General features: G+C 31.5%; 1 protein-coding gene across 1 annotated transcript in view; it reads right to left on the reverse strand.

The window, feature by feature from the left end:
- Positions 1 to 15,166, reverse strand: part of LOC118183894 (serine incorporator 5-like) — a 76,599-nt gene that overhangs the window by 46,715 nt on the left and 14,718 nt on the right. The window contains exons 4-6 of the mRNA XM_035353504.2: positions 12,154 to 12,242; positions 11,056 to 11,149; positions 3,138 to 3,181 (exon numbers count right to left, since the gene is read on the reverse strand). Of these exons, the coding sequence (XP_035209395.1) occupies positions 3,138 to 3,181; positions 11,056 to 11,149; positions 12,154 to 12,242 (227 nt within the window). The remainder of the gene's footprint in view (positions 1 to 3,137; positions 3,182 to 11,055; positions 11,150 to 12,153; positions 12,243 to 15,166) is intronic.

The raw sequence follows: 15,166 nt of genomic DNA on the forward strand, positions 1-15,166 counted from the left end.
ACGTTTGAACAACCAACGAGATGAAATTATGCTTTAGCAATTAGTTGGTAGCGAAATAGAGATGCAGGCATCAATTCAGTTATGTTTGGCAATTTTTATATAAATTATAATAATGATCTGAAATAGTTATTTACTCTTATGCTTCCATTCAGTCATGTTTAGCCTTTTTCATATAAATTATAATAATAAAAAAGTATTATATGAAATTAACCTTTCATCTAAATTAAAACATCAATCTTAGATAGTTACTTACTATTATACTTCCTTTCTTGTCGCAATTATTAGGGTTGCCGCAATTCTTTTTGTCAGCATTGGCATCAACGATAATTTGGCGACTTTTTACAGCCCTCGAAACCGAATAGTACCCTATTTTTTTATTTTATTGCAAAATGGCAAGGTATTTATTTAAAAGAAAAAAAAAAAAGGTTTAAAAAGATTTTGCGGTAAAATTCTAGTATACGGTAAGGCCTTGGCACAATTTTAAAAATTGTCGCCAAGACCAAAATGACCCATTTACTGCGCATCATCATGTCGCCAAATCCCATTGTACCATATACATGGAGATTATTCTAACCAAAGAACGTCTATGTAAAGAAGAAAAGGTTCCATACAAGTAAAATGCTATTACGCTGCTAGAATGCGGAGGGAAAATTTGCCGAGGGATTTGGCGACGGAACCTGGTGGCCAGAATTTCCCTCTCTGTGATGTGTACAGAAAATTGAGAAACTCGTGTTAAGAAGAAACGTTCTTTGACAAAAAAGAAAACTACGAAAATCCATTTTTAAATTATTGCGAAAAATCCAAGAAGAAACGTTTTATCAAAGGACATTTCTTCTTGGATTTTTCGCAATAATTTTAAAAACTGTTTTTCGTAGTTTTTTTTCCCCTGAAAATAACTAATACATGAATTAAATTACTTGTGCCAAAACATATTTTCTTTTCCTTTAGAGTTTAACCACTTGCGCTAAGACTAAACTTCACGGTTGCGGTGCCGTGTGCTACAATATAACAAGCGGTAAAGTGTCTCATTTATGCCGCTCTGCATCTGCGAGTGCAATCCAGAACTGTAACTCGAGAAATAAACAAACTCGTTGTTAGGTGACGTGTGCACCACGTTATTTTCATTTTTGTGATAAATGCTTATCGACGTGGTGTTCACATTGCTCGCAGGTTTGAGACAAAAGCATCTTGACGTGCGTGGCACGTCTTTTTAGCGCAAGTGGTTAAAGAAATTTTAAACGATATTCATTTTATGAACTCTTGATAACGTGACCTTCGAACTTCGACACCAGTTTCAAGCTTTGGCGACAGATATATCACGCAAGCACAGCTGTTTCCCTCTATGATGGAATGGAGCCACGTCTGTTGCACAGAGGTTTTCCTTCATTACAATACATATTCTTTGATTCTAACCTCCATGGTACCGTATACTAGGATAAAACCCATTTTGTTTTCTACGAGAACAGGTGCTTTCTTTAGTTCATGCACTGGACATGCGATTCTCAAGAATACTGGAAACCAAAAGTTGCGGGAAACTTGCTTTGCCTTTCTAAAAGACAATCAAATTGGAGCTGCGAAAACTGGCTCTATACCAGCTGCCCGAATGACACTCACGTGATACACAATTTGCCAAAAAAGTTATCTCTTCCGACGTCGGCGCAAAAATCGCTTTTTTTGGCGGGATCGTTGTAAGAAATTCCCTGACTTTTCCAGATTTTGACAAAAATACTTAAATTCCCTGAATTTTTTGGTCAATTTTCGAATTTCCTGACTTTTTCCGGTTCCCCCGGTTTTCCAGGTAGCGTGGCAACCCTGTCATCAATTTAAATCTGGTAAGATGGCATGCAGAAATTATATAATTAAAAATATGAAACCATAAATTATGAAATAAAGAACAATTATGATCTAAAGGGTATCAAAATTTACAAAAAAAAAAGCTTAATATTTATTTGTTTACTTTATTAAACATTTCTTTCAATGTAAGTTGTTTAAGTTGCTTCGTTTTATGTGCTAATACTTTCTCTATAATTCTGTAAACAGACATAATTTCTTGTTCAGTTACAAAGTTCCACTGGTCAAGTCCTGTAATTGCTGTGTCAAGAATATGACTAACTTGTCAATTGAAATTTTTTCGTTTTCAATAACGTTCTCTGTTACTTTCTTCACTATCGGAAGCGTGCACGAGTAAATGCTTTACTGGCTTTACGCGCATGCGTAAATTTGTGGCATTGAGGTCCGGATTATAGATCACTCCGGATAATGGATGTGCAGAGATTATGGACTTTGTACTGTACTACTTTTTTAATAGCTTAACCATACATATGATGTAAGATGAAGCAAACTTATTCTTTTCTCAGATATTTAAGAAACATGCACATAAAATTTTAAATATATTCTTAATTTTCATATTATTAATTCAAAAAAAGACCTTATTACAATTTCATATAATGTTATATTGGTTAATTATTATGTGATTGAAAAATCAATACTCCAACAGTTCCATTCCTCAAGCAGTTAACTCAAGTAACAATTACAATTTGATCTCATTCAGTCAAAATAGTATATAAAATTATAAACTTCAAATAGTTTTTATTAGTGTTGAAATACAGCAGACAATGCTTGGAAAAGGAAACAGCATTATCCAGGGAAGTAAAACAATTTAGGACAAAAGCACTTTAAAATATACTCCAGAAATGATTCTAATTCCAAGAAATGGTTTCGGGTAAGCTATAAAATTGAACTGCTACTTAAAGCTGCCCTATTACAGTTCCTTGAATACTGCAATCAGAGATAACATAGTTTAATCTTGAAATTTTAAAATTTTTATTCATTGAAATATTCACTTAAATGTCCCATTAAAAACATTGGGAAAATCATCAGTTTAGTAAAATGCCAACATTATTCCTTTTAATGTAATAAAACACTTTCTGAACAAATTTGTAAATTATTTATATAACTTCAAACAGTTCCTTAATAATTAACAATTAAAATTTTTATATAAATATCAAATAACAATAAAAGTTGAATAATTTACCAGAAAGCAAAGCCACCACATTTTGTGAATTATGAGGAATTATATTATTTAATTTTGCATTCATCTAAATTCATAACATATTTTAAAAAGCAAAATTTCTTACCAACAAACCAGCATCTGCTTCCACCATCTGATACTCTACGTAACCTAGAGAAAATAATTTTAGTTAACAAAAACAATGTTTGAAATCATGTCGTGGGAAGGCAGTGTTGGAGAGACTTAAAATTTACAGGGTTTGTCCGGGAAATATTAGGACTGATTTTTTCCCACCAAAACGTGGTGAAACTGGGCTGGTTGGCTGGTGGTACCAGCACAGCAGTCATCTTCAAGCCTTCACAGAGTGTAGATTGTGTTTCAGGTGAACCCCTTTCAAGGTGCCTTGTCATCTCTATAATGAATCATTTATTAGAGCAGAATTACGTGCTGAAGGGAAGGGTAAAACAGGGTAAAACTGCAAGTGAGATCCATGACATGATCAAGACTGTTTATGAAAGTGAAGACATGGGTCTATCACAGGTTTTGGAGTGGCACAAATTGTTTGGGGAGGGAAGAGAGCAAGTTGAAGATGAGTAGTAACGGTCAGGACACCTTCAACGGCAAAAAGTGACAAAAACTTAGTGAAATTGCAAAATCTTCTAAATTCTGACCACCTCAGATTCAGAAAAGTAGTCACATCTGTCCAGCAATTGCTGGATCATGGAGGTTTCATCACAACAATGTGCTGAACCACATCGCCTTTGCTTCCATAGACTTCTTGACCAAACATGGCATCACACAACTTCCCTAGGCATGCCATGACCTAAATGTCGCTTCTTCAGACTTCTTCCTTTTCTCCAGACTAAAAAAGGTCATGAAAGGAAGGCACCACGGCTCGGTCCAAGCCATTCAAGAGGCCATAACAAGGGAGCTGAAGAGAATTCCAGTTTCTGTATCCAGGGAGCCTTCAATGATTGGCAGAGTCACTGGAAATGCTGTGTTGATGCACAAGGGACATATTTTGAAAATTATTACTGTCAAAATTTGGAATAATTTTTTCCTAAAAATTCAGTCCTACTACTTTCCAGACAAACCCTGTATATTTAAATAACAATTACAGGGCAAATGTAGTATACATTCAAACTAACTTCATTTCAAATTAGAAAGCAAAGTGCATACTAATGAATTAATTACTAATACAAGAAAATACAAATGTTAAATTGTCAAATATTTCATTAAGTCATTAACTTGTTATTAATGAGATATTTGATTATTTTCTGGCAATTTATTAAAATCTGGCATATATTCTGATACACAGTATGCCAACACCATACTATTTTTCACATGCTCAGGAGTCAACATATTTTTGTACAGTTCGACCGTCTCAAACACAGCCCTGGTTGGCATTCTGCCAAAACACATAGACTTGTCCAAAAGGAGCATTATTACTTGCTGCAACATGAAAAATCACGTGAAAATCTTCTCATTTCTGGAAAGAGATATACTAGAGAGAAAGAAAGTCCTTTTACCCTATTTTGAGAATAATTCGGTCCGAATGGCGCATGTGTATTTGCACTCATGGTCGCAGATGAGGCGGTCAAACAATACTTGCTTTTTTATTATTTTAAGTTGCAAAGAAGCCTGCTCACAGACATATGTTGACTCAAAAAATGCTTTCACTGTTAGTGCACACTTAAACATGTTTTTGTATTTAATAGGGTCCATTAATTTAATTTTCTGTGTTTCTGAATATAGAAATTATTTTTAATTTTGTGTTTCTGAGTGAAGGATCAGTAAGAAGGGTAATAATCTCTGATTCAACCTCCAATTAGTCAATACTACAAATTTTTTCAGAAGTCACTTCTATTATGTCTATTTCCAATTGTGTTTTTCTGAAGGGAATTCTGTGAAACCCAACTGGGTTTGCCAAAGTCTAATTTTGTTTTGCCAAAGAAGCATACAAAAATGCTTCTTTCACAAAGAAGTCAGGAAACACCATTCTCGTGAACATCAGAAGTTGCTGTGAGTCAGTTAACATCAGATGGATTCATGAAACTGCAGGAAAAAAACAGTAATTTTTCAAAATCAGATCTCATTTATACATAAATGTTGTTTGTTATATTGTGCATTCATTCTGCTATTATGTTTCATGAGAGAGGCACATCTTTTATAGCTGTGATTTTTGTTTTTAAATTCAGGAAATAAAGACTCTGATATTGACAATATAGCTTCCTTCACAATGGCCCCACCTGAATATGCCTTTTTATATGATGCAAGAATGTAACTTATTTTGAGGGATACTTCATTTTTTAAACTAAAATAAGACTCCTTTGTAGAGCTTTTAGAGAAGATTTCAATGACTGAACTCTATGTCTACGTAAAGCAGACAATGAGTGGATATTTATCATTGAAATTCTTATGAACAGTTTTATGATAACGCTCAGCATTAGATCACTTTTGTACCACTACTCAAGCATACCATAATAACCAAATTGCTTTTTCATTGTTTATTATGCATTTGTACATAACAGCTCTTCCTCCTATTCATGGTTTAAATGGTAAGTTTTCTTTCTCTTCGAGAGGCCTGACACATCACTCATGTCAACAAGCACACCAAAAAATATATGAAATAATTAAAATTTTTGTTTAAAACTTGCAGAAACAGTACAGTTTGGCAGCCACTACTGCAAACTTTTATCAATTTATTTTGACCAAACTGATTATGGTCAGATGGACAATTCACTGTTTGTGGAAGCAAGCAGTGCCACCAGTATCGAACAAGGCTTCTGTTCAGGCACTCTACACCTGATCAGCCATACAGTTAAAACCACAGACCCAGGAAAAAGCAAAGACACTAACACAAGAGTAGGTAAACATAAATATGCAATACCCCTGTACATTATGTGTAATTGTATGTTTTTTACATTAGGATTAAAGTTTTCATCTCATGGCAGTATTGTGATTGTGGCTGACGGATGCCTTAAAGATAGGATTGTGAGCTACCAGATACCCATGAGCCATCAGTTGGACACAGCTACTCTAAAAGCTTTGTAAATGAATAAGTGTTTCTGAATACCAGCTGTTAGGAAGTGAAAGTGACATTTCTGCATTTTCCTTTTTTTAAGGTTGAAAATTTCCCCTTCTATAAACATCATGCTCACAAAGTTGCCAAAAAAGTTCATGAACTGTTTCCTAACATTATCATTAATTGCATTATATTAATAGTTTTTTAACAGAATAAGAGTAATAACAGTATACTGAAGACAAAACAAAGAAAGCATTGGCCATGGCCCTTGTTATGAAGTGACAGATCGACTTAACAGACAAAGTGCAAACTTTCTGCTGGATAAAAACATGTTTTGATATTGAATAAATCACAGGCAGAAGCATTTTTTTAATCTGTTGTGGGTTTAACTTGTAATATTTTGAAAATATTTAGGCCATAATGATAAAATTTGAAAAGATACTGATGTTTTAAGTAAGTGCAACAAAAAGCATCTGCATTTACAATTACAATTATTCGTGAAAATTTATATTTACACTACGAATTTTGTAAGTAGCACTTCTATAATTTACTTAAACAAAGAATTAAAACTAACTATGAATTATTAAAAAATGCAAATATCTCAAAGAAAGACAAAATAGTGAAAAATACTAAAGATTTTTCTAGAATGGTTTCAAGCTATGAAATTAAAAAATTTTCTCATTTATTTTTTTCATTATAAAAGATGCAAAATTTGCTAAAGACAGCTCTAGACAGCTAATTAAGACAGCTCTAGTAATAACAGATAAAAGCAGAAACGCATTTATGTTTGAAAAGCGAGAATTTATCCCTAATTTATGATAGTATTTAGAAGTGACAGATGATAAGTACTATTTTTCTGTTTTGTTTTTGTTTTTTTTTTTTTTTTTTAATGGGAAAGTGAACTGACAAATGAAAAAAGTAGTATTACTAATTAGATAACGATGCAGCAAACTCACTGATCTCTACCTGAAAAACATTACTGTCACTTTTTGCAAACATGCCTTTTAATATTCAACCTTATCACCAGAGTGTTATAAAAGCTTTCAAATGTTGTTACAAAAAAATACTCATAAAATGACAAACAGACCTGAATGCTATGAAAAACATATTGAAGGAGATAACCATATCAGTACTTCTCATAAAGGCCATGCATATTAGTCAATACAAAGACTCAATTTCTTAAAAACGTCGCTTTTATGTAGAAGCCTCAAAGGAATTGAAAGCAAGAGCCAATGTTTCAAACATTAGCGAGGGAACTTATGAAGCTGTGGCAATGATTTAATGCCATAATACTTCAGATGTTTCATTAAGATTGTTTCATTTGTCAGATGGTTCATTAAAAAGAAAGCTGAAGACTTAAATAAACCATAAAAATTAACTTTGTCTAAAAGATTAAATACGAAATTAAATACATGATGATAAGCCAACATCAAATGCCGACTACGAACAAGCAGGAACAGTGAAGTATAAGTGCTTTATACTTGCACTACATCATGTGTGCACAGGTACGGTGAAGCAAACATGGATACAACACCATGCAAATGTTAAAATATAAATATTCTCCTCAGAATGCAAATACTCCACCATAAAGGCTTCATTTTTAGAAAGTGTTAATTAAGGGCAATACTGCAACGACAAGTAAAAACTGAACAGAAAACCTACACAAAGAACTAGTGAATATGATACAGGAGAAAGTGATGATATGCCAACACATCCTCATATCTTTCAGTCTCTCATTTCTTGGTTTTTGACTTTTAGTCTTTACTAAGGAAAATGTTTCCCAGGAATAAATGAAATTCACTGAATTAATGAAACTTAAATTAGGTAAATTCCACCTCTAATGACTTTCTGAATAATTGTTTTTAAATTTTACTTCATCTGAATTACTTTTTTTTTCTAATTAAATTTCATTTAGTTTATCAAATTTCATCTGATCTAAGTTGTCTTGAATTTACCATAGACAGTTTCTTTTTATTTTTATTTTATACGAAGATTCAAGAAATGTTAAATTTAAATCTGTTAATAATTGCATTTAATTTTGTTTACATTACTATGTTTACTCATGCAAATACTATGTATATTAATTACAAACTTTATTTTCATCATATTTAAAAGTACTTTGATAAATAAATGCTTCCCTTCACTACTCAGGATTTTCTCATTATAAAAGCGTATGAAAATTTTAAAAAATGAAATTAGCCAAAGAAGCTAAAATTTAGAAAATCCAACCAAATGCATATAGTACATCAGAACTGAATCACAATTTGTTCAGTAATCTTAAGCACATATGCAAATTTCCAAAAAAGAAAAAAATCACCTGAACTGAAAAGTGACCAAATAAGCTACCAGCTCTTTTACGAAATGAATAGACAGTTCAAAAACTGTAGATGAACAATATGAAATGAAAATACAGACAGTGTTTGTTTTGTAATTTTAATCAATTATTTGTAAAAGTTAAAAATTTCATCAAAGTACTGAAACTATTTTATATAAAATTTTAAAATTATGTATGCAGTTTAATTTCAGTAATAATTCTTAATTATTATTTTAGGATGAATTATTCAATCAGTTGTTAGTTCCTATTTTACTATATAAATTTAAAACCGATGTCACAATTAGCAATAAACACATCACCATCTATTAAGCTCAGCCACTTAACACACTCAAATATATTTGGAACAGACATGATTTTAATAAGCTACGGTACCGTATGTAACAAAATTTATTCACTTAAAAATACAGATACCTTTCATGATAAAAGACACGAAAACAATCTTAAAATATATTACAGAATTTCTATAAATTCTGATACATTTGTAACAGTGGTTAATTTTGATTTATAAAAATATTATTAAAATTGAAAGGCAATTTAAATTTATATGTCAAGAGAGAACACATCACAATGCCCACATAAGCAAAAAAAAATTATCTAGTAGAAAAGATTTTAAAGCAGGAGGGAACATAAATAGATGCAGTGAGAGAAAAAATTGTTTGTGAATAAGTTATTCTTAATATCAGATACTAAGAGCGAAAAAATTAAATTCCTAAAAATATTAATTTGAATGACGTATTTACCCCTCTTCCCCTATTGCTAACCTCTCGAGAGTGCTTTTGGCATATATTTTGAGTGCTCCCTTAACATAGAGAGACTATACACTTACAAACATTAAAGAATCCTCTAAGATTTGGACCCAGGTCCATCAGTACTGCAGTTAGACACGAATCACTAAACTAGCTGGGTGGCAAACAACAATAGGAATGGATGAGATTCAAAATTCAGGGAAGTATAAATGAGGATATCTAATTAGATATTCTAATATTTATATTACTAAGTATTCTTACAAGGAATATTTGTTTCTTTTAAATAAATAATATTGCGATAATTCCCAGTAGTTTATCCATGAATACTTTTCATGTGTGAATTCTAACCGTGTCTAACTCTTCTTACTGTAACCGTGTTCTTCAAGATTGAATTATTTCCATTATTTTCTCCTTTTGATTTTTGCATAATAAAATTAAAAAAAGGGGGGAAAGGATACACAAACAAACACAGAAACTGATATCAAATAAATATTTTTTAAATGTTCATAGAGATTACCAGTACCTGTAATCATTATTATAGATTTTGATTTCTCAGTTATACTCTCTACCTCTCGGTTAAAGTTTCACACTACAACTGGAAAATTATTATTATTCATGAGTTTATGTCCTGACTCACAAAATGCTTCACAAAGAGCTGAATTTAAACAAATTACCTTATTTTCCAGTGTATAACGTGCATCTGTAATTTCGAGTTATATTTTTTAATTTTTAGGTATATTCGCCATATAATATGCACCCAATTCTTTACGAAGAAACCTAAAAGATACAGGTGCAATGCTCTTACCTTCTGAGGTCACTTTTTTGAAGATTTGTCCTAGCCTTTCAAACAATGGCATACCAAACTGACAAGCAATAAAGGAAAAAATATGTGTGTGGGTTAAATGCTTAAGTAAATATACCTGCAAAGAAGGCACATTGTATTCAGTGCAAATATCCAAAAGAATACTATTGTAGGATTTTGAGAAAAGGGAGATATAATTTGGAGTAAGAATGCACTTCCAACCCGAAAGAATTTGCGGAATTACGATTCAGATGTTTTCTCTTCCGTACTCATTTGATGATTTTGAAGTCAGAAGGTTTTAGTTAAAATACAATTGATCTAGCATTCCTTTTAGTAGTAAATATGGCTCCTGCCAAACGAAACAACCTCCTGCCAAATGAAACAACAATGCTGGTTTAAAATGTAAAGTCATTCAGCTTGCGAAAGAAAATGGAAATTGTGCTGCAGCAAGGAAATTGAGCGTTGGTGAAAGATGGAACGGATGATGATTATTTATTTATGGATCCGAGTAACAGTGATAGTGAAGAGTAAATAGAAATCAATGATATGCCTGAAGATATAATATAATGCAAAATGAACATGATGAACTTTTCATGTTATCCAATAATGAAAAGTTTTTAAGTTCAAAGGGTATGTATTTCTTTTAAATAAACAGCATAAATACACGTAAAAATGTAACTTGTATGCTGATTTTTTCCATATTTTTAATCTATCATTTTTACATCCAGTATGTAACATGCATCCATAAATTTCGATCATATTTTTGGTGTTAAAAGTGTTCATTATACTCTGGAATATACAGTAATTATTTTTTCTGAAATTAACGTATCTGTCATTTTCACTTTTAAGTAGCATCTATAAATATAACTGAGTCATTAAACTTCTATAATAGTATTTCATTGCTTTATAAGCAAACTTGATAACAACTGCTTAAATGCAAACATAACAATAACTTGTTTGGGAACTCCCAATGCAAAATCAAATATCATGCTCTCTTTATTTAAGTAATACATACTTCATGGTTAAACAGGTCATAAATGTCATGATTATAAATGGCATTTAATTCAGTTCAGCACAAATATTTTTAAAGTGTTAGAAATAGTAATGATAGAAGAAAGACTTTAAAAAAGTAATTACCAGTTATCAGTCCATGCATGTGCAAAGTCAACAATCAACATTAACTGAATGATAATAAATATAGATGCTCCACCCATCGCAACAGACATCCAAACTATTTTAAAATAAAAATATCAGGCTATCACAATTTGTATTTCTTTATTAGTTACATTATTTATATAATATGTCTAATATATTCACATGTAATAATAATGACTTGGCTACAGATATCTATCTATATCAAGATATGTCTATATCTATCTAGATTATTATTGAATTAAATAGACTTATATGCCAATACAGTAATAATAATAATCAGATTATAGCTACATACATAAAGGTCAGAATGTTACAATAAATATGCAACCAATCTGGTTTTCAAACATAACTCACTCTTTGAAATGACAAATATTAGCATAATAAGAGAATTTAAAAAATATAGAACTGAAAAATATTTCATGGGTAAAAAAATCAAAAACGAGATTTAAAAATGAACATGTTAAGAATAACTTACTAAAATTTAAGAGGTCAGAAATAAAATGGCACATAACTTCAGATAACTCAAATTAAAAGAATTTGAAAATGATTTCATGTGGATAATTTCTGTAATGAACAACATCTAATTCTTTGATTTTTATCATAGTATCATATATTAGAACAAACTACCTACTAAGAATATGTTGTTGGAATAAAGAAATATGGCTATACAGAAAGAAAGACCCAAAGCATTCCATTCATAGCAGCACCTTTTTCCATCACAGAATATAAGATAAGATTAGCTGGCCGTATAAAAATTTCTATTACATTTTCACATTAACTTAGTGATAACTTAATATGTTTTAATATAAATTACACATTTACATGGATACCAGCCGAAAAGATTTTAAAACTCTAACTTTAAAAAAGTTGTTCATTTCAAAAGTAATGGACATTGAATGCCATCTAGTGGCCTTCAGAAAAAGATTCCAGCTTAAAATGCGTATACGCATCACCCGTCCTCTGAATGCAATCTCTAGTGATGCGTGGATGGGACACCCGGCTGTAAGAGACGTTCTTAGGGGATGCGTATATGGGACGCCTGTCCTGAAAGAGTTAAAGCTACAGAAACCTAATACTTACTATGGCCAAAACTAGTTACATAGTCTGATGGTATCAGGAACATTCCAGCACAGATAAGACACAGAGCAAGCAACTTTAAACCCCACATGCTAGATAAGAAAATAAATTCATTTAAAACAAATGTTATAATTATTAATAATTGAAAACATACACAACAGAATAAATAAACTAAATTGCAAGTACCACAAGATCATACATCGACATTAGAATTTAATATTGGCATTATGTAGGATGGGGCAAATAAAAGTGCCCCAGAAAACAGAGTAATTCTATTCTCCGGGGCCACTTTTATTTGCCCCACCCTGTACGATTAATATTAGAATTTACAAGAATCAGCTAGTAATTACAAAATCTAAAGGAATTCAAAGAAAACTTAATTCTTATTTCAAAAGAAATTTAATTTAAAAAGATGAAACTAATGATACAGTGTAAATACTAGCATGAGAAAATGGAAAGCTTCAATCTATGTGTAAGCAATTAAATGAACTTAGGCATTATAAAATCAAATTTAATAAGTCTATTGATTTGAAAAAGATATATCAGATGAGGGTTATCTGCTTAAAGCAAGCATTTGTGAAGTACCTTCTATATGAAACTGGCTTCAGTTTATGTAAGAAAAGGGAAAACCATGAAAATATCCATGAAGGAACCATCCCACTTGATGGGAAGAAAAATCTGGGTCAAACTACAGTGTTCAGTGATTTTTGCCGCTGGTGGGTTCCAAAATTTCTAAAAGTGGTGGATTGCAAAATATATGAATACTATTATTTCATTCAGATTAACTATACTTTTAAATTATCTTTAATCATAATTGATGAAAATATGTCTTTCGATGCATGGTCGGTTGACTGACTGAAAAATAATTAAAACACACCCAACTGAAAAAAAAAAAAAAAATCACACTGGTTTAGATGTTTCCCCTTTCTGAATTTCAGCATCTAATCATGAAGTATAGAATATGATCTAGCAGAAGGATTTCAATCTTCTGCAATTTAAAAAATGCAAAAAGATTAAATAATTTGTGATATCTGTAACTATTATGACATTTGCAGAATCCGGCTAATTACCAGAATTTTATAAATTTTTACTTCTCCTTTTATTTGAAACTTTAAATTGTATAATGTTGACTAATCATCTAATCAATTAAATAATATTTCTTCAAATCTGTTGATCTTGAAACTGTCTCCTTCCTCCTTGACCAACAATGCGGATATAAAAAATATCTCTCTTTTTTTTGTGTTTGTGGGGCAGCAGAGCTCGTGAGAAACATTGGATGCAATCAAATTGGCCAAGAAGATCTAATCCATACATTCTAGTGATCCAAACACTCTACATCAGCCACTTGTTGGCACAAAGAACATTATATTTCCACTTCTACATATAAAACTGGGTCTCACAAAGAAATTTGTTAAAGCTTTGCCAGATGAAGGAGACTGTTTCAAGTATCTCATTTTGGCATTTTCTACCCTGTCATTTGAAATGATAAAGGTCAATGTGTTCGGTGGTCCACAGATTCGGCAGCTGCTTAAAGATGAACAATTCATTGGAACAATAACAGATCTTCAAAATAATGCTTAGTTGTCATTCAAAAAGATTGTCTAAGACATTGTTGGAAATACATGAGCACATACTTGCATATTTTTTACAAAGCCATCTTGATAACTTCCTGAAAAATCTTGGTGCAGTCAGTAATGAGCAGGGTGAGCAATTTGAAAGTCATGGAGGCACGGTACCAAGGAAGATGGGATGTACATATGACGGTTGACTATTGTTGGAGCATCAAGGAACAATGTCCACAGATTAAACACTCCGGAAAAAAAGCCATTAATGAAAATTTTTACCTTAATATGGACGTTTACCATTTTGTAAAAGAACTTTACTATTTGTATTAACAAAATTTAACTTGCAGTAACTACAATAGTCTTTGTATGAATAAAAGAATAAAATCATTCTTTGTGACCAATCAGTATAAACTATTCTTTGTGAGCAGTGTGTGTGTGTATATATATATATATATAGGGTAAGTTTCCCTTTATATGCATATTTTTTAAACAAACAGACGGTATCTTGTAGCTTAAAAAGCTGACATAATAGATAAAGAAACTCAGGCTATTTCTGACCAAAAGATGGTCAAAAACAAGTGACAGATCTACAACAAAGAGACTGCTGTTTCCTATGTTATGGTATGAAATATTCTATTTTTCATAATTTTATTTACTCCAAGAAAATGAACATCCTGCTGGTAGATAGACAGCCTTTTAATTCAATAACTGTACTTAATTATTGCAGGTATTAAGGCAACAAGAATCATCATAATATTATTTGCTGGACTAGTTTCAAAAATTTAAATACAGAACCCTTTTCATCAGCTGCAGTGCAAATGGCAAAAAAGAAGCCTGTGCTCAGGTGATAACAATGACAGGAAGGAATTCAAGCTACTGGTGCCGTCTATTGATACAAAATGAAAGCAATTATCAGATATTTCCTTAAAAGCTGCGGGTAAAAACAGATTGAAATTAGGATTGTTGACTAGGAATGAAAGAATTTTACGAATGTGAAAGATCTTTAAAAAATCTAATTTGTCAACAGAAGATACTTTTTTTAATAATTTTGGATGCAGAAAAATGGAAAATATGATTTTCTGACCAAAAGTGATGGGCAAAGAAGATTTATATGTTTCTTTTTCCCCAACATAGAGACATTAAAGAGTATGTGCCTCATACTCTTTAATGTGAAATTTCAAAGCTATCTTAGTTTGACAAATGTAAATTAAAATGCACTGGCAGGGTATCCTACATATACCCAAGAATTTCAGATCTAAAATGTAATCTTTAAATATGGAACTGCAAATTTTATTGATGGACGAGAAAACAACCTGAAAGTTAAATTTATGTAATTTTACAGCTAACCAATGGAAAGAAAGTAATGACAACAGACTTCTTATAATCTCCTGAAATAAGAAAATGCTTTTTGATGTGCTGAGATGATAATTTTTTAACTGCTTGGTCAATAA

The sequence above is a fragment of the Stegodyphus dumicola genome, chromosome 6 (genome assembly GCF_044657685.1).
Source record: "Stegodyphus dumicola isolate Sdum_Otavi_A_Nest chromosome 6, ASM4465768v1".
NCBI classification, from domain to species: domain Eukaryota; kingdom Metazoa; phylum Arthropoda; class Arachnida; order Araneae; family Eresidae; genus Stegodyphus; species Stegodyphus dumicola.